Raw genomic sequence first — 23,196 nt, 5'->3', positions numbered from 1 at the left:
TGAAATGTAGTTCAGTCTTTTTTTGACAGAATATAAAATATTTTATGATATGCTATTCTTATATTTGTATAGCGCAATTTGAATTTGAATTAAATATGGCGCAAACTGATGTCTGCGCCTATTTAATTGGTAAATTCTAGCCCTTCCATTTACGAAGATGCTATGATCTTTTTGAGTACGATTTAGATTAGGATCTTTTGATCACAGTCAAACTTCCGCAGGATTTATTCAGTGTCCAACTCTCCGGTGTGTCGCAAAATGATCTTCATATTAGTTTATCAAAGTCATCTAATCGCAAACAACTTATTCAGCTCCTCATATAGCTAATAAATTGGGCTAGTTTCCAATTTCCAATAGTGGTCAGAACTTGGGACGTGTCCGAACGTGTGTGAGCTTCCAAACTTTACCCCTATATGAAGCTTCAATTAGCAACGCTTACTTTGGCAACCTATTTAGACGATACCTCTGTTTATGGATAGAAGATAAAATTCTCTAAACATATATCTACTATTTCATCCAATTTTATTATTTAGTATGCTAATCATGTTGCGCTGCAATGAAGCTTAATATAGAACATGGAGTAACTGCTCCCCAATCTAACTGTCATTTTCATGATTTTGAAACATCAAGAATAGATTGTTACTTAGACGTTGTTTTAGAGTTTCTATTGAAATCCATAAATATATTCGAAATTTAAGCCAAAACATGAACTGCGAATTAATGTAAAAAAAAACAATCGAGCATAAAAGTTGTGAGTCCATAGCGTTTACGAATATATTTACAAAGTTTCTCGCTGACGTTGTTTCGATGCGTCGCGGTACCTACGTGCTAAAGTTTCGACTTGAAAGGCGTAATATTGAAACGGTCACAATTTACCGAACTTTCTTTGTCGCTTTGTTATCGAGTATTGGGAATATACTGTTAGTTGTATTTTATGACTGTTATAAGAACAGAATTAGTCGTAGTTATTTATCGAATGTACACCTGTATTGCACTACATAGATTCCATACCGATATCACCTAAATAGAATCAGTGCTGATGTAGGTTGGCTAAGTACCGAATGTTCAATATGATATTTTATGTTTAAATATATTTTTATATATTTATTTTAATTCTTGTATTTATCCGAACCAGCCAACCATATACATAAGTAGAATTCATAAATTAAATAGAAGATTTATCGCAATTGAACAGCGAGGTATTTTTAAAAACGATAAATTAAAGGAAGCCTCTTCGCAAAATAAGCAAAACATTTCCATTATTCTATGATTCACTTTTCACATTAAACAAAAACAGAAGTAGATATTTCATTACACTTAGAACGAGTCGAAGAATCGACTTCAATCTGTATGAACGTTTTGCGAAACACGTATTTAACACGGCGGAAGTGTCGCCTCTCAGTTGACAGTCGACAATTGACATTAGTTAGAACAGTGGTGGTAATAATGAGGCATGTTCCTTATTAAAATAGAAGTTTGTGACTGATAAAACCTTTATTTAACATTAAGTGATAACACGAATAAATCATAAACTAAAACGAAATTATATGCCTCATTCCTTCATGGCGAAATGGTCATACAAAATTGTTCAGTCTTGGATTTTATACAAAGATAGCAATAAAAACTCTTGACACGTATAATACGTGATTCTGACACGTATAACGATTTGGAAATAATTTTTCAATTTGGGATTTGTAAATCTAGTAGATACTTAAATCACTTTGTCTAAAGAAAAAGTATATAAATTATTGAAGTGAAACTTCTTTAATAAAGGTAAAATTTTTACGGATGAAACGCAATAATAATAATATTAGCGTCACGAATGATGATGTGCAGCATTTTTGTCGATGAAAAGTAAGAGAGCGATTGAGACCGATTAAGAGAGAGTGCGATTGAGACCGATTAAGAGAGAGTGAGATAGAGCGAACATCGCATCACGCACATGGAGTGAGAGGTGGGAGAGAGCTATAGAGAGAAAGATTGAGAGAGAAAGTAAGGGAGATCGAGAAAAAATACACGCTATTAGTTGATGTATTCGTTTAGTAGTTACATATTAGAACTTTAGATGGCAATTCTGTCGCATAACTTGTGCAGTAAACACAGTTTTTTTTATTTATTTATATTATATAATATATACGTATATATATCTATATTCACACTTACATGGATTGATTATATACTGGTACATGATCATCTATTGGGGCTTTTACCTTAGTAATAATTAATTTACAAAGAAATTTCACTTCTGACATGTGTTCTTTATACGCACGCACTTTTTTCAACATGAAATTCGCACTAGGTTCTTCTGAATAAGTACACCAAAAATAAATCCCGAATACCAATTTAGGTCGCCGTTTTTTCCTTTACTCTCGTATTTTGAATAGAAAAACGATCTCGTGTATGAAATAAACGATTATGGTGACAGTTGACTTATGAAACGAGCAGAGACAAATTGTTAAAATACGTGTCGGTGATATTTTTCATTTTAACAGTTAGGTATATTTAAAATTACTGGAATTGCGTAAAACTATGAATTTATATTTATAAAATGTCTTATTTTTGTAACTAAATAAATTTTTACTTTACTTTGGCTCATATAACATATTGTAATTTGGAATTGGAATTCATTTAAATTTGAATATTCTTTTGTTTACTATTCTATACATGATTCTATACATTGACTATTAATATATCTTATTATTGGGACCTAAAAACATATTATAGTACTTAAATAGTTTGTGCCTGTCACAATGTGTTACTTTGTATGTAAATACAGGTAACAAAACGTAAACCATTTGAATTATAGTATTTTGACTATAATGTAAAACATACGAGGAATTAATGCTACTTGACAAGATTTTAAAAACCATATCAGATTATTTACGAGATTCTATATTTCACACGTTTTCTTATTTTGAATTCAGTTAAGTTTTAACAGCTGTTGGGTTTAAAATTAAAAATTCATAATTTCAAAAACCAGCCAAAACGGCTCTCTGGCAACATGGCATCGCAACAGTCCCTTTAAGGTACTATGCCTACAAACTAACTTTTTTTTATAACGCCCAAAAAGGGCAGTCATCGCAGCCCATGGACACCCATTTTTAGTGGGTGCGTTGCCGGCCTTTGAGGAAGGAGTACAGTCTTACTTATAACAGTTGGAGGTCGTACCTCTTAGGGAAGATAAGGAGTCGATTCCACAGTCACCTAGTTCGCAAAAGTGTCTTGTGAAGCGGTTTCTTCTCAAATCCAAGACAGTATTATAATTAGTTAGACGAATACATTATTTACAAGCATGCTATTTCATCATCAATTCGACTTGTGGTCGACATGAAAATCAATATTTATGGATTTTATTTATTAATTCATGATTATTTAATATTTATTTTAATCCATAAATCCATGTTTTTATACAGATTACTATCAATAACTCAATTTATTTTTATTACTACAATACTTTTCCATATCTAATATAAAAAAAATCTCGTGTCACAATGTTCGTTTCCATACTACTCCGAAACGGCTTAATTTTTTATGCATATTCATTAAGTCTGAGAATCAGCTACTATCTCTCTTTTAAACCCCTAAATGTTAAGGGTACCCCATAATTTTAATTTTAATTTTTGGATAGAATTTATAGTTCTTTTATTTTTTTATGATACAGCATATAAAAATACATACAACCCCTGATTTTGACCCCGCTACTATCAACCCCTATTTTTTTATAATTAGTAGATAGTTATTTTTATTGAACTAAAAAAATTCCTAGAAATAATATACATGGCAAAACAAACGTTTGCCGGATCAGCTAATGTCTTATAAATAACCATGATCAAAGACTAATTTAGTTAAAAGCCTCAAATCATATAAGAAATTGTCTACTTAGTTTATATAGAACGTAACACATGGCGTGCTAGACTCGTAACTAACTTGAAACTTCAAGATAGTATGAAATAGGTGGTAACAGATTGTGCTGTATCGGAAAATGGACTGAAACTCGCTGTAATAAAGTTCGAAATTGGTTGCTAAAGTAAATAAAGTTAGTCGCTTCGGCTTCACGGCAATGTTGACTTTTGCTAAGGTAAGCTAAAGTTGGACACTTCGGGGAAACTCCACTTTAAATTGACTTAATTAACGCTGTGTCTAATGATGCTTGATGGTAACACACAGCTACATGCTCATATTAGAATTCAGACGTTATTATACTAACTATCGAACAGTAGAGAGATAAATATATTATCACCTATATAAGGAAAGGGCTGACACGCTTTTGCATCTGTTTTTTATAGGCAAATCTGCGCCTATACAAGTTGTATTTCATACCGTTTGAGTATGTGTTAACAGCTTTTTAAAAATGGTTCCCAGCCGGAGTTGGAAGTCATATAGTCTAAGATAAAACACTTAGCACTAAGATCTAGGATATAACGCTTAATCACAATGCTAGCACGTTTTTAAAATTTTGGTTTACAACTAAATTGTCAAAGCGTTTGTTAAATTGTTTATTTCACAAATAAATCGCTTGTTCTCGATAAGGCCGCGTGTTACCTATAACTTATGTAACCTGTTTATTTATATGTATGTTTAAGATAACAAGGTGTAAATAATTAAACAAATAAATCCCATATTGTCGCAGATTAAGGAGCAGTGATAATCTAAATACGATTAACACAGCTCCTAAGGTCATCCACAAATATCTTCCAAGCAAATAAACACATGAAATTTTAATATATGAAACGTCAAAATACGTATATTACAGTTCATTGCTACGTGAGTATTTCCTTCCGTACAACGCACTGAAGCCTACCAGGACTAATCCGTTCAATAGCAACTAGACAAATAACAATGCAACGTTGAGTATTAAACTATTATCTGTAATCTCATATGTGTCTTCAATACTCCCTGGGCCTTTTAAGCCTCAAGTAACGAATAATACTAGTAAAGCTTTTATATAAGGAGTTGATCCGAATAAGGGTTATAAGGGGATACAAATTATTTTTTATTAATTAATACTTATAAATCAGAGTAGTGCAATGGTGTACTAGACCTAGTTTCGACTCTCAACCATAAGGTCGTACGTTCCAACCCCAGCTGTGCACCAATATATTTTCTTATTTAATTGAAATTTTATTTATTTGCTTATAAGGAAACTGGCTTGTCTTAAGTATTCAAAAATCAAGGCTACGTGCATAGAAGGCTGTTGCGCCACTGGATTATTCATTATTGGTGGAGGAAGGAAGGTGCTGCGCTTCCTTTAAATTAAAGTTAAGATCCTCAACCACTGTAACCACTGGCTGGCCAGCCCAAATGCCCTAATGGCTAAAGTCGAGCAGCAGGATATAACCTAACCCGTCGGAAAAACTTAAAAAAATTATATCTCTTAATTCCGTATGATGACGTCGCACTTCTTTCAGGAATACCAATTCTCTTATTGATGACTGAATTAATTCTTGAAATGGTTATAGTTTTGCGTAGTTCTGGGACTGGGTTTGCAAGCATACATAAGTCCAATATATATGTACTGTGTTACTTACGTAAATAAAAGTCGGATACTAAGGTAAAAGACATTGTGTATAAATCTACGAATTGTATGAAAGTATGACATTAATGTCTGCGGGGATACCTTAGCTCTTAATAGTAAAAGTTTGATCATTATAGACCCATTACTATTCTTGTATTGTTTGAATAGCGGTTAACGGCGAGTTACTTCTGCACTAATGGTTGACGTTATTTTATTAGTACGCGTATATATAAATATTTATTATCATAATGATACCGCAATCCCATTAATGAAAAGGGATACTTAATCCAATATACTTTTATAAGAATTGTTAACCTTGTATTAAAATGGTATCTGTATTGCTTTATAAGTGGTATATTTCCATACTTAAAAAATAATCTAATATATAAAATTCTCGTGTCAGAATGTTCGTTCCCATACTCCTCCGAAACGGCTAGACCGATTCTTATGAATTTTTTATGCATATTCAGTAAGTCTGAAAATCGGCTACTATCTATTAAACCCCTAAATATTAAGAGTGGTCCCCTAAATTTTAATGTTTGAGATAAAAAATGTTGTTTTTTTTATGATACAGTATACAAAAATACATATAACCCTTAATTTGCACCCTACGATCACCCATATTTTTTATTTATTGGTTATGAACTTATAACTTGAACTCTGGGGTAGAAATCACAGAAGACCCTAAAAAAAATTTAATTCCGGAAAACCGAACAGTCTGGGGTAGCATAGGAAAATGTTCCATGTTGGTTTATACTAAAAAGGTATGCTAAGTAAAATCACATTAAGGAGAAGCGAAGTTCGCGGGGGCAGCTAATATTATATATTTAGATGATTAATGTCCTCCTCACATGGGTTTACATAATATACTTACTATTTTGAATGGACTTTTTTGCCAGGCCTTCACCAATATTAGTTATTGAACCTTTTTTGTCTATATGTAGATGATAAAAAGTATCTATTTTTGTAGATTATTATACAATTCAAAAAGCTACTGTTGAACTAAAAATCAAACAGGCCCGTTATGTGACAGATTGATAAATTATTAATACATATTCTACCCTTAGCATTTGCAGTAAGAGCTCTTCTTTAAGAGTTGTATACTAAAGATTTGAATAAAGACACCAAAGATTTTCTGAAATCAATAGTAGGATACGAAAATAGCTGATGTCTAAAATGGTACAGACCCACCAAAGGCACTATTGTTACTAACCAATACTAATTTAGCACCAATATCTGCTACAATTAACCCATGTACTGAATCTTTTGTTTTAAAAATAAATAAATATCAAAAACATTGAATTTAACGAACGACTGTGACTACCGTAGTCATCTCTACTTTAATGGTAAATGTAATAAATAATTAACCGTTTTCTTTGATTACAGACATGTTCTGAGCGATGGAAGATTAGTAGTAGGTGCTCGCCGATCCATGGTAGATGCTGGTGGTGGAGGGAGCAGCGCCATCCTTCGATGTAGAGCATCCAATAAGGCTGGTGTCACTCTATCTCGGCCGGTCCTCTTACAACCAGGTAATTTGCCCATAGTGGTTAATAAAGTTTTATGAGATTATCTTCATAGAATTACTTTATTATTATATAGACAGTAATAATAAACACAAAAATATAACGTATTAAGAAGTAGTCAACAGGTTAAACTGAGGTCAAATGTAAAAGAAATTCAGGCGAAAGGTGAAACAACGGACAGTGGCGTGGTTCATTTGTTTATGAAAAGTAAAGTCGGTTATTGTAGCATATCCTAACCTAACCGTAACCATCTTCTGTTTTAAATCCTTCTGTGCCCTAGAAACTTGTCTATGCCATGATGCATACGTATTACGTAGATGATTTAGTAAAAAATTATATTATAGACCAGCCATTATATGTAGTCTATACATAATACGTAGTCTTATTATCATTTCAGTAATTTCAACATTTTGAACCGTAAAATTTAATATACAAATGTAGAAGAAAGGCAAAACAAATTATGACTTTGCTGAGTTAGACCAATTAACTTTCAGTTACAATCCGAGGAAATACAAAATAAAATGGAAACAGCCCACGGCCCCCGAGTTTTTACAGGGATAAAACTTTTAATTAAAGGATTAAAAATGGCATATCAAGAAGTTAGAAACAAGTAGTCTTTTGTTTTGAACGAAGGAAATTTTTTAAATGGGTCTAAATAAACTTCAGAGCTCTTTTAATATTATCTTCGTAAATTTATATCACAAAGCTTTAAAACAGGTGGTCACTTAACTAGATTATTGTGGCACTTGTGGCTTCATGTGAACTTGAAAAATGGGTAAAAAATTTACTATAAAAACTTACTTATTCCCTGCCAGAATTAAATATATTATATTTTGCTCTTCATATACATCCTACCTCATCAAAAAATGTTTTACTATTTACCTAAATGACGGCTTTAAATGAAATAATTTTCGAAAAAACAACGATAGTTTAAACGTTTAATTGTGACTGTTTAAACCCAAATACCAGTTTCTTTCTTTTGACCAAATTCTCCGGAGAACTTGTTGGATGGACAATCTCTAACTACGGCTTGATTTTCTTTCCCTGCATATGCATATATTATATTATAGTGTACTGGGGAGAGTGTTCTGAAGAAATATTTGTACTGCTGTTTCGTTTCAGAATACTTCCATGCTTTATCAACCACCTCGATAGCTGGGAGAATTCCACAATTTGCTTCTCTAGGCATTTCCTTTACGAAGTGTTGAGCTGTGGAATCGACTTCCAGTAGGGGTATTTTCTGGGAGATACGGCATATTTAAAAAAGGACATATTCCTCTCTCTTAAAGGCAGGCAGTCCATTCACTAACATGGGTGTTCATGGGCTGCAGCAGTGGCCTCTCCATATCATATTAAAAAAAACGAAAAGATGCATCGTACTGCGTTTTTATTGGACTAGAGATACTGTTAACCAATTACAATCAAACTAAGTATTTATCGTTTCCTAGTTGGTTATAGTGGCTAATGGACTTTCTTTTTATGTGCGAACATTCGCTCGAACAGTGAAGGAAAACATCGTAAGGAAAACCGGCTTGCCTTTGACCCTAAAAGTCGCTACTTGCCTTTTATATTGACAATCATGAAACAGATAAAGAAATCTGTGGCCCAGGCCAAAAAAAAAGGTTGTAGCGCCACTGATTTTTTTTTATTAATTGATAATATGCACGTGTGGCTTGAGTAATTCTTCCTTCGTATACTAATAAATACAAGGCTTACAATCACCAAACTAAAAACAAACTTAAAACTCAGAGTTTTTGTAAATGGAATAGTGAATAAGAGAACAAGAAAACTCTGAATAAACCAGGATACCGGGAAATTGATAAAATTGCCAATATAGCTTTTGTTGATTAATTGGCATGAAAAATTCTATAAAACGTATCCATAATTGGGCGACGTCAATACACAATAATGAGGCTTCCCTGACAAAACACGATACAATTGAATCAATTTATTGTTTGCTATGATAAAAACACAATGGAAAGTTTGATTTATTTTTTGTGTGAATAACAATGAATCTCCTGGGTGGCGCAAAAGTACTGGCACTAAAGAAAATTTGTTTATTTTTTTTATATGACATTTCCTGTCATTCTGTTGTTTGCTTCAAGGCGTGTGGCAAAGCGTCGGATTGTGCGACCAATCGGTGTCGGACGGTGGGGAAATCGTCGACGAATGTCACGTTGTGTTTTTATCATGGATGAATTATTCCGTAAGAACATTGACACGATTATTCCACATTCTTGGGGAGTAAAACGGTCCATGTTTATTTTCAGTGTATTTTACATTTGTTCACTACACAATTTTTAAGAAAAGAATGACAGGAAATGTCATATAAAAAAATAAACAAGTATTCTTTAGTGCCAGTACTTTTGCGCCACCCAGTATAAGCAAAAACAAAATGTATTCAAAAGTTAATGTTAACAGATGTCTCTCTGTCAGTGAGAGCAATTTTTTTTATTTGCCTAGTGAGGTCCGTAGGTTCGAACCCTAGCCAACGTGCATATATAACTAAATCCATGTAAACCAATTTAGTTATATATGCACATTCAATATTCGTACGGTGAAGTAAAACATCAAACCGGCATGCCTTAGATCCCAAATGGTTGACGGCATTAAGCTGATCACCTTTTTGTTGTATAAAACGTTCCAACAAAACAACTGAGCGTTTTCTAAGGCAGTTTTTGCCGCGTACCACCCCAATGTGGAACCAGCTGCCCACTGAAGTATTTTCGAACCAATTCAAGGGTCCTTCAAGAAAAGAGCGTACCAATTCTTGAAAGGCCGGCAACGCACTTGCGAGCCTTCTGGCAGTGTGAGTGTCCGGCGGCGATATCAGTTAATATCAGGTGAGCCTCCTGCCCGTTTGCCTCCTATTATATTTAAAAAAAAATAACTACGAAACATATACATACAGATTTGGATTGCAATGCATCTGGCTATTTTTTACTGTAACTTAATTTAGAAAAGTTAGCGTTGTTATAATATTATAAATCGTACATATTTTTAGTACATATAATATGTTATATCATTGATTTATGAATTATTAGAATGATATACATATTATTAAATTGAAAATAAATAAAGAAAATGCAAAATTAAAAGTTAATGGTTATCCAATATATAACGTGTTATCCTTGCGGTCGTAGGTTCAATTCCCGGCTGTGCACAAAGTGACTTTCTGTCTATGTACGGTGAAGTTAGCCATCGTGAAGAAACTGGCATGTATGACCCAAAAAGTCGATGGTGTGTGTAGGGGACTGAAGGTTGATCACCAACTTGCCTTATTAGAAATGATCACAGAACAGATACAGAAATTTGAGAGCCAGATCTAAAATTTTGTAGCTCCATTTGTGTTGCGCCAAAGATAGTTAAAGGCACTGTGTGGTTTTAACTATCTTGCACTGATTCTTCTTCTTCTTAAAGTGCCTCTCTACTGGAGGTTGGCGGTCAGCTCGTCGAACTCCTTCTTATTTTTTGCCAAGCGCATCAGCTGTTCTACAATGGCCACTCCCGTCCATTCTCTAATATTGCGGAGCCACGACTTCCTCCTTCTGCCAGCGCGTCTTTTCCCCTCGACCTTGCCCATCATGATTACTTGAAGAAGTCGGTACCGTTCGTGTCGAAACACATGTCCCAAGTAACTTATCTTCTTCTTTTTAATGTTCAACGTGAGTTCTCGGGATCGTTTGACACGCCGTAGAACTTCTTCGTTCGTGACTCTATGGACCCAGCTTATCCTCAGCGTTCTTCGGTAACACCACATTTCAAAAGCGTGAAGTTTCTTAATGGTTGCCTCCTTCAAGGTCCAAGCCTCGCAACCATACATTACAACTGGCCAGATGTAACATTGAAGCATCCTACTTTGGAGGTGCAGACTGATGTCCTTGTTGCCGAGTACCTTTCTCATTTTGTTGAAGGAAGCACGAGCAACTTCTATTCGGGTCTTCACTTCATTTTCAGACTCCCATGCTTCAGTCAGCCATGTGCCTAGGTACTTGTATTTATTAACTCTCTCTAAAGTAGTACCTGCCACCGAGATTGCTGGGTTTAAGTCTTCTCTTCTGCTAATCACCATATACTTGGTTTTGGCGAGGTTCATTGATATCCCCGCTCTTTTGCTGCACTCATAGACGTGGTCAACTATACTCTGTAGATCTTCAGGTGTTGTTGCTATAAGAGTGGTATCATCGGCGTATCTCAAGTTGTTAATTATTTGCCCATTGATCTTGATAGTGAGACGAGTGGAGCTCTTTGCCTTCCAGTGCTTCAGAGATACTGCACTGATACTGGTCTGATAACTGACTGTTATTTTAAATCACAAATTATTCTTTAAATAACGAAGAATATGCTATATACCTAAGTATTGGAGCGAGGTATTTGAACTAAATACTGAGTGACTTTTTAAGCATATTCATTGATTTTCTAGCGAACCTTTATGGTAGGGCCCAAGAGGGGATTTCGGGATTTACTAAAGCGCGGCAGATTAATATATAGGGGGATACCTTGTACCCGGTTAAGTACCTCCACAAAATATGAGGCCCATATATAAGGCCGCCCGTGAAGGAGACAGGATCAGATTAGTAAAAAAAAATTGACCATCAGAAATTCCAGAGTAATTACATCCTAAAAAGTGTATATTCCACTAATCTGACAATTTGAGAGTGACGGAAAAAAAGGGGAGGGCAACAAAGTTGTAAAAAAAACCGTCATCTCGACATTCTCGAGCGTAGCTAATATTTTTTTTATCTTGAAGAAAATAATTCAAGAATAATGAAAAATATATAATCTGACGATTTCCGCAAGCCGAAATAACAAAAAATCGTCGATAAAGTTAAATGCGTGCAGCTGCGTGATGCCTACATTTCCTTTAACCGATCGGAATCTACTAAACGGCGTTCTAAATATTTCTCTCAAAATTACATTTCCTGTGAATTTGAACCGATTCGGACCGATAGATTTTGAGAAATTTTGAAAAATCTAAAAAAAATAAGAAATATTTTTTTTTAAAGTGGTTTCTTTATTGATCAACTTCAAAAACTAATCCGCCTTTGAGCTTGAAAAACCACGTCGATCGCCACCAAGCTCGTCAAAAGCGGTTGATTAGTTCGAGAGATAACGTGAACGAAAGAAACCCGAAAAAGTGTTTTTTCGGGATTACTCCGAAATTTGTGGTTCTATCAATTAAAATTGCAAAATTAATGATGATAAAATTGCGTCGAATGCCGCCAACCGCGTGAAAATTGCTTGATCCATTCAAAAGTTATTGAGGTTTGAAAATTCCAAAAATAGTGTTCTATGAAAATTCTATCAGACTTTCGAGCTGGGAGAGCTCAAATGCATAGACATGTTATTTCTTTGAACTCAGCGAGCTCAAAATATCAATTTTAAGCGCCCAGGAATGGAAGTAGCGGTAAGTTGCAGGGATGGCCCTTTCGGTGACTCGTTTTTCTAAATTTTTTTTGTCAGATCAGGCGAATCCCTCTAGATAATCGTCAGATTATGAGACAGTACGTTTAGAACATAAAGATGAACCACATATATCTTAATCTGACGCGCTTGAGTATTTCAAAATTGCGTTTTTTTTTGCATATTATGAAAATGGCCGTGGGTTTGCGTCCCATCGAAATCGTCAGATTAGTGAATGAGAGCTTTTTTTTCGGTGCACTTAACACTCCCTTAGAAAATCTGACGCGCTCGATAATTTTTATTTTTTTCATTTTCAACCCTTAAATACAACCACCCGCATCATGCAAACGATCAGATTAACATACGTACATTATTAAAAATACGTAGGGCATAGATGCTATCAATATCTGACGCGCTCGAGGATGTCCATGCAACAGTTTTTTTTTACATATTTAACTATCTATAGCCGCTTCCCCCACCGATGAAAAGGAATTTATCATATAACATTTTTTTCTTCTTTTTATCTAAGCTTTGCATCCCAATAGGTCTCTACGACGCTCGAGTAAATCCCCATTTAGCATCATGGGCTCCCCTACCATTATGCGTGCGTTGCTATACGCAGTAGTAACGTTAGAAGACTGATAACCAATTTTAAAAAAAATACTCGCTTATAATTGAATGAGATTAAAACAAATATTTCTTTTGTTTTAAATAATGTTTTTTTTCGTAGTTGATGACAGTGTTCTCGCTACCACGGTGAAGCAGCTAACTCCAGCGAAATTGGGGGGCTCTGTAGTTCTGCGATGTGAATTGTCGCCGCAGATAGGGTTCACGGATATCAAATGGCTGCAAGATGGACTTCCTCTCACAACAGGATACATGGGAACAGGTAGATAACCCTGCACATTAGCAAGAGGTTATAAAACTTAATAGGATAGACTATCAGTATTGCTACAACTATAGTAGCCATTTTTTTACATAATAGCCTTTATTTCCAAAACTTAATTATAAAATAGATTAGAAGTTTCATGATTTTGAATTGAATAAATATAGTTTAAAAAAACTAAAAAACACGCTTTTAAAGCACATCAAACGAAAAAGTGAAAAATAATTCCTAATTTAGGTTGAAAATGGTAATGAACAAAAATACTGGTATTATTGTGAAGAAGCGTGGGGCGCTCTGTGCCATATTTTTCGTCTATCGAGCAACCCATTGATGTGCTTGAAAAGCGTGTTTTTTAGTTGTTTTAAACTATATTTACTTTCCACTTTTTAGTCCTAGCAGAAATACGTGTTGTGTCAATTTAACCGTATTGCTTTGTGGACTTAATTTTTTTTATTGTTTTTTCGAGATAAACCTATGAAATTATTATATTGTCGCTGATTCTTTATAAGTGTACAAAGTTTGAATTAAATCTGTCCGTTTAAAGTGGGTCAAAATCGAGTCCGAAGGAGTCGGTTACATACTATACAGGTGAAGCTAATGTAAAGCGTGTACAAATTAACTTTGAACATTAGGTAAAATACACTTAAACATTTAGGAATAATCATTTGTTTGTCAAGTTTTGGTTTGTCCACCATTGGACATATTTGTGATTCTTGCCTGACTACTGCAGTAAGCATTTTACCGTACACGTCAACGGTAATAGTTTAAATATTGCTTGTAAATTATTTTATTTTTTTTATTTATTAACACTTCGTTGCATATACATTAATATAGTACAATTGACATAATTAAATAAAAAGGAGAGCAACTGGCGGCCTTATCGCTTTCGAGCGATCTCTTCCAGGCAACCACTATGAGAAAAAAAAAGTATTAAATTACATAAGAAAGGCAAGAAGTGCAAAAATACATGTTTTACATTTAGTAACAGTTACAGTTTACTTAATGCGTTTTGTGTAAACCAGCTCGCCTAAAGACGGAAGGTGGTATTTAAATAAATGTTATATTAGATTATTGTAAAATAAAAGTCTAATGTTTTGAATATAACTATCCAGGCACTAATCTAAATAACCGTTAGCAATAAAATATTGTTTATGTGTTTAAATTCTTTTTAGATACCAGATGGATATCAGGTGCTGGTGGATTGTTATTAGGATCTGATTTGACACAGGCTGACGTAGAAGCAGAATATTCGTGTATTGCGGTAGACACACCCAGTGCTACATTAAAACTAACTACAGACGGTAAGAATTAATTATTACGTGTGTTCATTAAGATCACTAAAACCTCACAGTAAATTTTTAAAAATCATTCAATTTACGCAGCATAATGCATCCGTATAACTAAGACCAAGCAGAGTTTTCTTTTCGATATAAAATTGATATGCAGTTTTCTAAGCTAGTAACAACCAAATTCATAACTTAGTCAACATCACATGAGACCGAAGAGCTGGCAGCTACCTCGGACAAAGATAAGTCTAGCTATTCAAAGGCGGAACGCTGCTAGTATCTTCGGAACCTTGCCTAAAGGGACTCTTAATAATGTATATAATCATCGTAGTATCATCTATTATTGTATACTTAGTTACCTATATAATTATTAAACTTAATTTATAACTCGTTTTTTTTAATATTGAAGATAAAATAGATACAAATAGTACCATAAAAAAGTTCCGGGTAAAACTCAAAGAAGTCAATACTATTATGATATTAAAATGTGTTATTAATTAGATTTTTTTTAATAGAAAGCAGCTGGTTGGAAAGTGTTGAAGTAAATTCCATTGAAGCTCGCGTTGGTGATACAGCCATTTTGCCGTGTGTATTTCGACATATCAACAGATTTACTATTACGTAAGTATTTCTAGGTTATTGTGGTTATAAACCATTATTTTAAACTAAATATCATAATTTAAAACAGTTAGTGGCGACGAGACCGACTACCGATATCCAAACACTAAAGCGTTGAAAATAAAACTGAGTAACGAAAAGATGTGACGTCATACTACTTAAAAAACATGATTCCTCAAAAATGCATACACATAATGTACAACAAATCCTTAAAATAAAATATATATAATAATAATATTAATTATATAAATAAAAATGAATCGCAAAATACGTTGCTATGCGCAAAACTCGAACACGGCTGGACCAATTCGAGTAATTTTATTGATTTATTCCTTGAACTCTGAAGGTTTTTATCTTTTATAGTACTTAGGTTTTTAATACTGAAAAGCGAGAGTCCCCATGGGGTAACATAGCAAAAAGTTCCTAAAAAGGTATGCTAATTAAAAAATCATATTAAGGCGAAGCCAAATTTGTGTGGGCAGCTACTTAAATTATTATGTTGCTACAGTAAATCCGCTCCGCAAACACATAAACATGAATTATATCAAAGACAGTATTTAGGCACAATGACTTTGTTACCGGAATTAAACTTCGACACATTGTACTATTGGTAGAAACGCACACATGATATAATTTAAATCTAAATTCCAAGTTACTAAAGTGATACTAAATTAAAGATATTGTTGCACGCTTATACTACCCGCGATTTATATTCTAAACCAAGATTTTTAAGACTGTGAAAGTGTTTTGTTACGTCATATATAAGTAGTTTGGCCTTAAGTTAAAGTTGAAGCTGAAGGCCCTCATCTAGCCCAGACTACAACCCTTTAGACTTCAAACTATGGTCAGTTTTAGAGGACCATGGCTTGCTCTAAACGACACGGTAACATTAAGTCTCTTAAAAAATCTTTGGAGCATGCAGTGGCGAAATTTCCCTTGAAAACAGTGCGTAAATCCATAGATTCGTGGCCAAACAGATTAAAGGCCAAAGGTGGCCATTTCGAATAGAATATTTATTTTATTTTTTGCTGAGACTTTAATAAACACGTAGGTATAAATTTAAATAATAGTTTGGAAAATCCAAAAGTGCACGCCTCATAGCGGTCATTCACATTTAAAAAAAATCATTCGTTTACATTTTATTTTTTTACTTCTTACTACTTACTTAATATAATTAATATAATAAAAAAATATATAGTGGCGCCATAACTCTAAGGTGAGAAAAAATATACTAAAATTCGTATTTTAGTTTTTTACAAATTATAATTAAACGACAGTACTTAGAACGCTAATATTAACTAGGAATCAGCCCAGGGTATAACTTTATATAATAAGAAAAAGAGTATTCTGGTACGATAAATTTTTCGACCAATTTCTCTGCCACATACATGGATCCATAAACACAGACTGACGGACGTCCAAGAATGATTGATTTTAATGTTATTATTTACTATGTTAAACAAAATAATTGTTCATAAAAAATACCGTATGTGCTTGATAGATTATTTAACTCGAGTTTAGTGCACTCATATTATCCTGTAAGTGTTATATTAGTGAGAAAAAAGTCATTCAAGTTTCGAAAGACTGGGTTTTTTGACATGTCGAGAGTAGAGCACTGCGAGGCGTGCAATATTACATTACTTCATTAAAACAAATGCATTTTCATTTGTAACGAGACTTATGGCTGGACTAGGTATAATCTTTATGTCAGAGCACAACTAAAGTCGACGCATTCGCAAGCCATTGTTATTGTGAGATTCATGAGCGCCTGTTATCGGTATAAGCCTACGCTTGCCCCTTTATTCAAAGTATTTAATTTTTTTATAACAGTTGGCAACGACAAGATGCTAGTGGAGTTTGGGTGACTGCGTCAGGGGAAGGGATAGTTCGTAGTGGGGCATTAATATTACCTAATGTGAGACTACATCACGCGGTCAGATACGCCTGCTCACCTGGTACTGAAAGCACACCACGTATTATTGTGAGATTGGTTGTACATGAGCGGTTAAGTGTAACTGTCACTCCAAACCCTTTGGTGAGTATTATATCTTCAGTATTAAAATATTTTTATTTAATATAAGTAAACAAAGTGTATATTGTACCGAATTCGCCTGTTCGTCTTGTGTTAAGCTGCGTATAAATTAAGCGCGGCAGCCGCGCGAGCCAATGTTCGACCAGAGTTGACCTTCATTTGCCGCGCGAGCCAATATGTAGATATAAATTTAGTTGGACGTGACTGCCGCGCACGGCAGGCTATCCATCACGAACAGACCGCGGCGGATAGTCAGACCAGTTCACTCTTGTAAACCTGCGAGTATGGACGCGCGTGGTCGGGCGGCTGCCGCTTTCATTGTGATTCACCATATAATTTGTAAAAAAAATAAAATAAAAATAAATATTTATTTATTTAATTTTTCAAATGTAAACTGAACGTTATTGACTATAATAACTCCTTTTCCAGTCTTTGATTATTTAATTGTAATTAATTATATGAATGCAATCAAAAACAATTTTTAATAATGCCAGAGAAGTATAACTTCTTACGCGCGTAAGTACGTACACGCACCCTTTTTTACGTATTCGCCGCGCGAGCCAAATCACCAAAACTATAACCGTCCCAACTGCGCGCGAGCCAACGACTGAAGCTCCTTTGATGCGGTCTCAAAAACCGACATCGAGCGGATCGACCCGCGGCACGTTCGAGCGCGGCAATGTTCGAGCAACATAGAGCGCGGCCGCCGCACGCGCCAATGTTCGATGGTTTGCCGCGCTTAATTTATACGCAGCTTAAGTTAGTAGTACGATTTCATAGTAATAAACACCACTTTTCGATTTTTAAAGAATGATAATTGATATATAAAGCTATAGTTAGAAGGACAGAACGGGCAATTTTCAGATGTTAGGTACTGGAGGATCTGGTCATTTTAACTGTTCGGTATCCGGAGGTAGAGGTGGAGGGGTTACTCTAAGCTGGCAGCATGAAGGCAGACCCTTGCATTCTCCACAAGCCAAGCTTACCTTGGGACCAGTAAGGTCGCACCACGCTGGCCTTTACCAATGCACAGCATATGATCACTCGGATTCAGCCGTATCTGGAGCTGAACTTATTATTGCTGGTAATATTTTGCAAAATTCGTTTTACATTTGACTTTGTATGGCGACGGGATTTTATATTAAAATATTTTACAATTTAATAGGTATATAGTAACTCAAGTTTCCTTGATCGCTTACTAGGGATAAAACTCCACTAGATACATATTATTTTTTATTAAATATAGTTTTTGTATGAGGTTTATTTTTGCAGTGAACAATAGAATTAACATAGTTTACAACTGATTTAAACGTAACTAAATTAATTATAATAAAAATATATTCAAAGTCAAAGTCAAAAATCATTTATTAATGTAGGTAACACTTATGAACGTCAAAAAATAAATAAACATTAAATGCTTCTAATTTTACATGTTCAAATGTTCTCAAATCAAGGGCGTAGAACAGAAGAGAAGAACTGGCAATAAACTCTCCGCCACTCTTTTTATATACTGTAATATATTCTATAAATCCAAACTCATATAGTTGTTTACTTTTAATCACACACGGAGGCCTTCTATAGTTTCCCGTAAATATATATTAACTACGTTTTAGACAGACCTCCAAGGTTGGTAACGACGTTCAGTGAGGCCATAACTCGTGTTGGACAAAGCATTGCTCTAAGATGTGCCGCTACTGGTATACCACCACCAAGAATATTCTGGACTTTAGATGACAGACCGCTTCCATCAGCGCCTGAAAAGTAATGATTTTAAATATACATCGTTCTTATAAAATAAACAAAATTAATCAGTGGCGCTACAACCAATTTTTTAGGTTTTCTGTATCTGTTTCATGATCATTTATAAATCTTATATGCAAGTAGGTGATCAGCCACATGTGCCTGACACACGCCGTCGAGTTTTTTGGTCTAAGACATGTCGGTTTCCTCATGATGTTTTCCTTCACTGTTCGACCAAATGTTAAATGCGTAGAAAGAAAGTCCATTGTTGAACAGCTTAGGATCGAACCTACGACCTCAGGATTGAGAGTCGCACACTGAAGCCACTAAGCCTACACTGCTATAAAATCGTTCTTATAATACAACTTATTTAACATACCAATGAGTTCATTATAATTTAAAGATTCTATAAGATTAAATATGTTTTAATATTTCTAATTGTAACTTAACAAATCTAAAAAATCATCGAGTATTGAGATTAACAAGGCCATTTTCCTTTATAAATTAAATTGTGGCTTACTATTTAAGATATACAGTAAATACAAGAGCTGAGTCACTTCCTGGGAGTGAGGAGGGGAGTATCATATCAACATTAAATATAAATATTAGGACTGCCGATGAAGGTGGGAGATATGGATGTAATGCAACAAACTCTGGCGGGTCGCAGTCGCACCACGCAAGGCTTAACGTTTTTGGTAAACAAGTTATAATATTTTTATACATTACGTTTTATTTGATACTTAAGAAGCTTTTAAAATGCCTTTTGGCAGTATGACTATCTAAGGTCGATGGTATCACTTAATATTAGGTGAGCTTCTCGCCCGTTTACCTCGTGAATTATAAAAATATATTATGTTTTTAACACTGAAGAATGCTGACCCGTTTAGAAGAAAGGTAAATGACACTTGCGACACGCGAACATTTCAGCAGTAGGTTCGTTATAATAACAAAAACTAAATTATATTACAAATTCTCTAGATTTACGTGATTATATCATTAACACATGGATCGTAAATAATACGATTGACATGTTACAGGTCCCCCAAATATAAGATATTTACCACCAATGCACGTTAAAGTAGAAGCTGACGTAACATTAAATTGTCCTTACTCAGGATATCCTATTAAGTAAGTACATAAATAAAACTTTTATATAATAAGCAAGGTACAAGTATGTAATTTTTTAATACTATAATACATTTTTCTCTCTTAATATGTACCCAGTAATAACAGTAGCTACTAAAAACAACAGCTTGTTCTGTTTGATGTTTGCATAATAAAAACAAATAATATTCAACGATAATACGGAAGTATGGATAGTGCTTCATTTACATTTTACTTCACTTTGCAATAAAACGAATTCACTTTGCTTTCATCATATATATTGAAAGGTATAATCGGTAATGATTCGAATTAAAGAAAGAGAGATTATTTAGTATAATAAGTAGTGACTTATATTGAAATAATATAGGTATACATACAGCAACAAAAAAAATTAATACTCTGTTTTTTGGGCCTCGTGAATAAACCTAAATAATAATATTATATTGCTGATAATTTTATCAGAGAAGTTATATGGAGACGTGAAGATGGCTCTATAGTGGAGTCACCCATACAATCCGGTGATGAACGAGGTTTATTAAAATTGACATCTGTGAGAAGTTCCACCGGGGGAGGGTACACATGTGAGGTCAGAGCGGAGAGTGGGGAGTTGGCTAGACGGACAGTTCGAATCGAAGTGCATAGTAAGTAAACTAATATTTTTTACATTTATAACATTTTAATTCTTAATAGAACTGACGATATATGATTTTTCTATGTGGGTAGGTCATCCAGAATCATCGTCATCCACAAATCTACCTTCTCTTTCTTACTTTTCTAAATGCGGCTATTTAATTCATCCTCCATAATAATGATGTGTACTTTTGAAATACCCAAAGTTTCGTCATAATCGAACTATATATTTAATATTACGTATATACAGTGCAACCTTAATATAACGTACCTCAATATAACGACTTCCTCGATTTAACAAATTCTTCGTAATCCCCTTGAATTGTCCAAAAGAGTCGATATAAAATATACCTTTACATTGCGAACATTCTTTGCGTACAAACTCTTTATAACGAATTTTGCCAACCCAAAACCTTTATATAAAGTTTCCACCAATAATATAACTCTTAATCTTATAATGTGATTCATGTCTCGACATGTTTCGACACGCTTTTGTTTGTAAAGTAATCATTGTTGTTTTGATGGAAAGTAATGTACCTAAACACCTCTGCTCGTCACTATTATTAAAGATTTAACTTAAAATGGCTCAGAAACGTAAAAGGTGTTCTAAAAAACTATTCTTTTACCTCTTTATAACGAATTTTAGAACAATCTAACCTCAACATAACAAATCTCAGTTCAACGAATTACTTGATGTAACGAATATTTTCTTGTTCCCCTCCGATTTGTTATATCGAGGTTGCACTGTAAATAGTTTAATATTAGTAGAAGTACTGTACTGCAATATGAAAAAAATATGGCGGATATAGGAACACAAAATATATTTAACCCCAGAATTTTAGTATCATTGTGTAAAAGTTGTTTGAGTGACACTATACGTAGTCGGTCCCAAAGTTCTGTCATAAATGGAAATAATGATAAAAACAAAAGTATGTACTTATCAGTTTTTAATGAGTGATATATCAATTTATAGTACATTAATTAAGGAATAGAAATGACCTCCCTTATTTTTAATACTGGCCCTTAAGCCCCGCGGCCAGTCGTCTATCGCAGCACGCACCATATTCATGTCGATTTCAGTGACTGATTTATTTAAATATGACGTTAGACTCTCCAAATTTTTATGTGGTATAGCACAGACCTTCCTCTCTAAGACCTGCCAAATATGAAAATTTTATAGTCCAAAGGATTAAGGTCCGGACTGGAGGAAGGCCAATCCACATGTCTAATTAAGTCGATGTTTTGACGCTCAAACCAGGCTTGAGTGGACTTGACTGTGTGTGAAGGCGCAAAATCCTGCTGGAACACGAAGTGATGTCCCGCAAATAGCATGCTGGGCAGGTCTTTGACAAGCCGATCCAAAACCGTCTCTTGGTACACTTTTGCACTGGTTTTGACCCCCTTTTCGCAAAAATGAACGTCAGTTGGCCCGTAATAGGACACTTCCAATCAGACCATTACTGATGATGGATGATGTCCATGTTGCACCCTCGGAACTTTATTTCCAGCTTCTTCAGAACTCCTGACATACACTCTATCATTCTGTTTATTGTACTTGTCTTCAATATCGAAAAATTTTTTAAAGAAGATATCACGGTGTCGGTTTTTCGCGTACCGCTTTAACAACACCTGCGATCTCTTAAGCCTTATTGCTTTTAGACGAGCATTAAGTAAGTGCCCACTCTTTTTTTTAATGCTCGTAGGCCAAGATCTTCATTTAAAAGCTGTTTTACTATTTTCCTATTGACACCCATCTGCCAAGTCATCAATTTCTGTTTTTTGGACAGGATTTCTTGCCATCCGCGCCTTGATAGCATTGATTACTGCTGGTGTTCTTGCGGAGCGTGGCCGGCCAGTTCTTCTCTTGTCCTCAACACTGGAAACTTCATTGTACCTATCAATAGTACGGTACACAAACCTAAGCGTTATATTTAAATTTTTGAGCAACTTGAAAATGGTACTCGGCGAGTGTGTACAGCGGTACAACGCAATAACAGCTATTCGGTTTTCTTTCAATGTCCACTCCATCGTGAAAAATTACGGAAAGTGATTGTTTTTTGTTTTAAAACAATAGTCAAACATTCAAAAATATAATGAAATATTATTTTTATAATATCATGTTCAAAATTTAAAAATAATGTGACATTGACAGAACTTTGGGACCAACTACGTAATTATAGGTATATACTCGCGTTTCCATCTCACCAGCCCCCATATCCATCATATTTCTATACCCCACAAGAAATATGAAGGTACTATAAGTATGACGATTAATTCATTGTTTAACAGAGCCACCGAAAATAGTTCCGTTTCAATTTCCTGAAGAATTAGAAGTTGGAGGAAGCACACAAGCGACGTGCAGCCTAGTATCAGGAGATAAACCAATCCAATTTTCGTGGCATAAAGATAATTTACCTATCCCTTCTGTTCTGAAAGTAGGTTATATAATTTATTAA

At 34.4% G+C, this 23,196-nt stretch overlaps 1 protein-coding gene across 2 annotated transcripts in view; it reads left to right on the top strand.

Moving 5' to 3' along the window:
- The window catches only part of LOC125055372 (Down syndrome cell adhesion molecule-like protein Dscam2), a 49,106-nt gene that overhangs the window by 5,269 nt on the left and 20,641 nt on the right, over nucleotides 1-23,196 (top strand). For both annotated transcript variants that reach the window (XM_047657810.1, XM_047657809.1), the window contains exons 3-13: nucleotides 6,902-7,047; nucleotides 13,175-13,333; nucleotides 14,503-14,631; nucleotides 15,132-15,237; nucleotides 17,065-17,269; nucleotides 18,131-18,350; nucleotides 18,880-19,027; nucleotides 19,535-19,701; nucleotides 20,044-20,134; nucleotides 20,573-20,751; nucleotides 23,030-23,175. In XM_047657810.1, coding sequence (XP_047513766.1) covers nucleotides 6,902-7,047; nucleotides 13,175-13,333; nucleotides 14,503-14,631; nucleotides 15,132-15,237; nucleotides 17,065-17,269; nucleotides 18,131-18,350; nucleotides 18,880-19,027; nucleotides 19,535-19,701; nucleotides 20,044-20,134; nucleotides 20,573-20,751; nucleotides 23,030-23,175 — 1,696 coding nt within the window. The remainder of the gene's footprint in view (nucleotides 1-6,901; nucleotides 7,048-13,174; nucleotides 13,334-14,502; nucleotides 14,632-15,131; nucleotides 15,238-17,064; nucleotides 17,270-18,130; nucleotides 18,351-18,879; nucleotides 19,028-19,534; nucleotides 19,702-20,043; nucleotides 20,135-20,572; nucleotides 20,752-23,029; nucleotides 23,176-23,196) is intronic.

This window comes from Pieris napi, chromosome 13 (genome assembly GCF_905475465.1).
Source record: "Pieris napi chromosome 13, ilPieNapi1.2, whole genome shotgun sequence".
Classification (NCBI taxonomy): domain Eukaryota; kingdom Metazoa; phylum Arthropoda; class Insecta; order Lepidoptera; family Pieridae; genus Pieris; species Pieris napi.
This window is presented reverse-complemented; position numbering and strand designations above follow the sequence as displayed.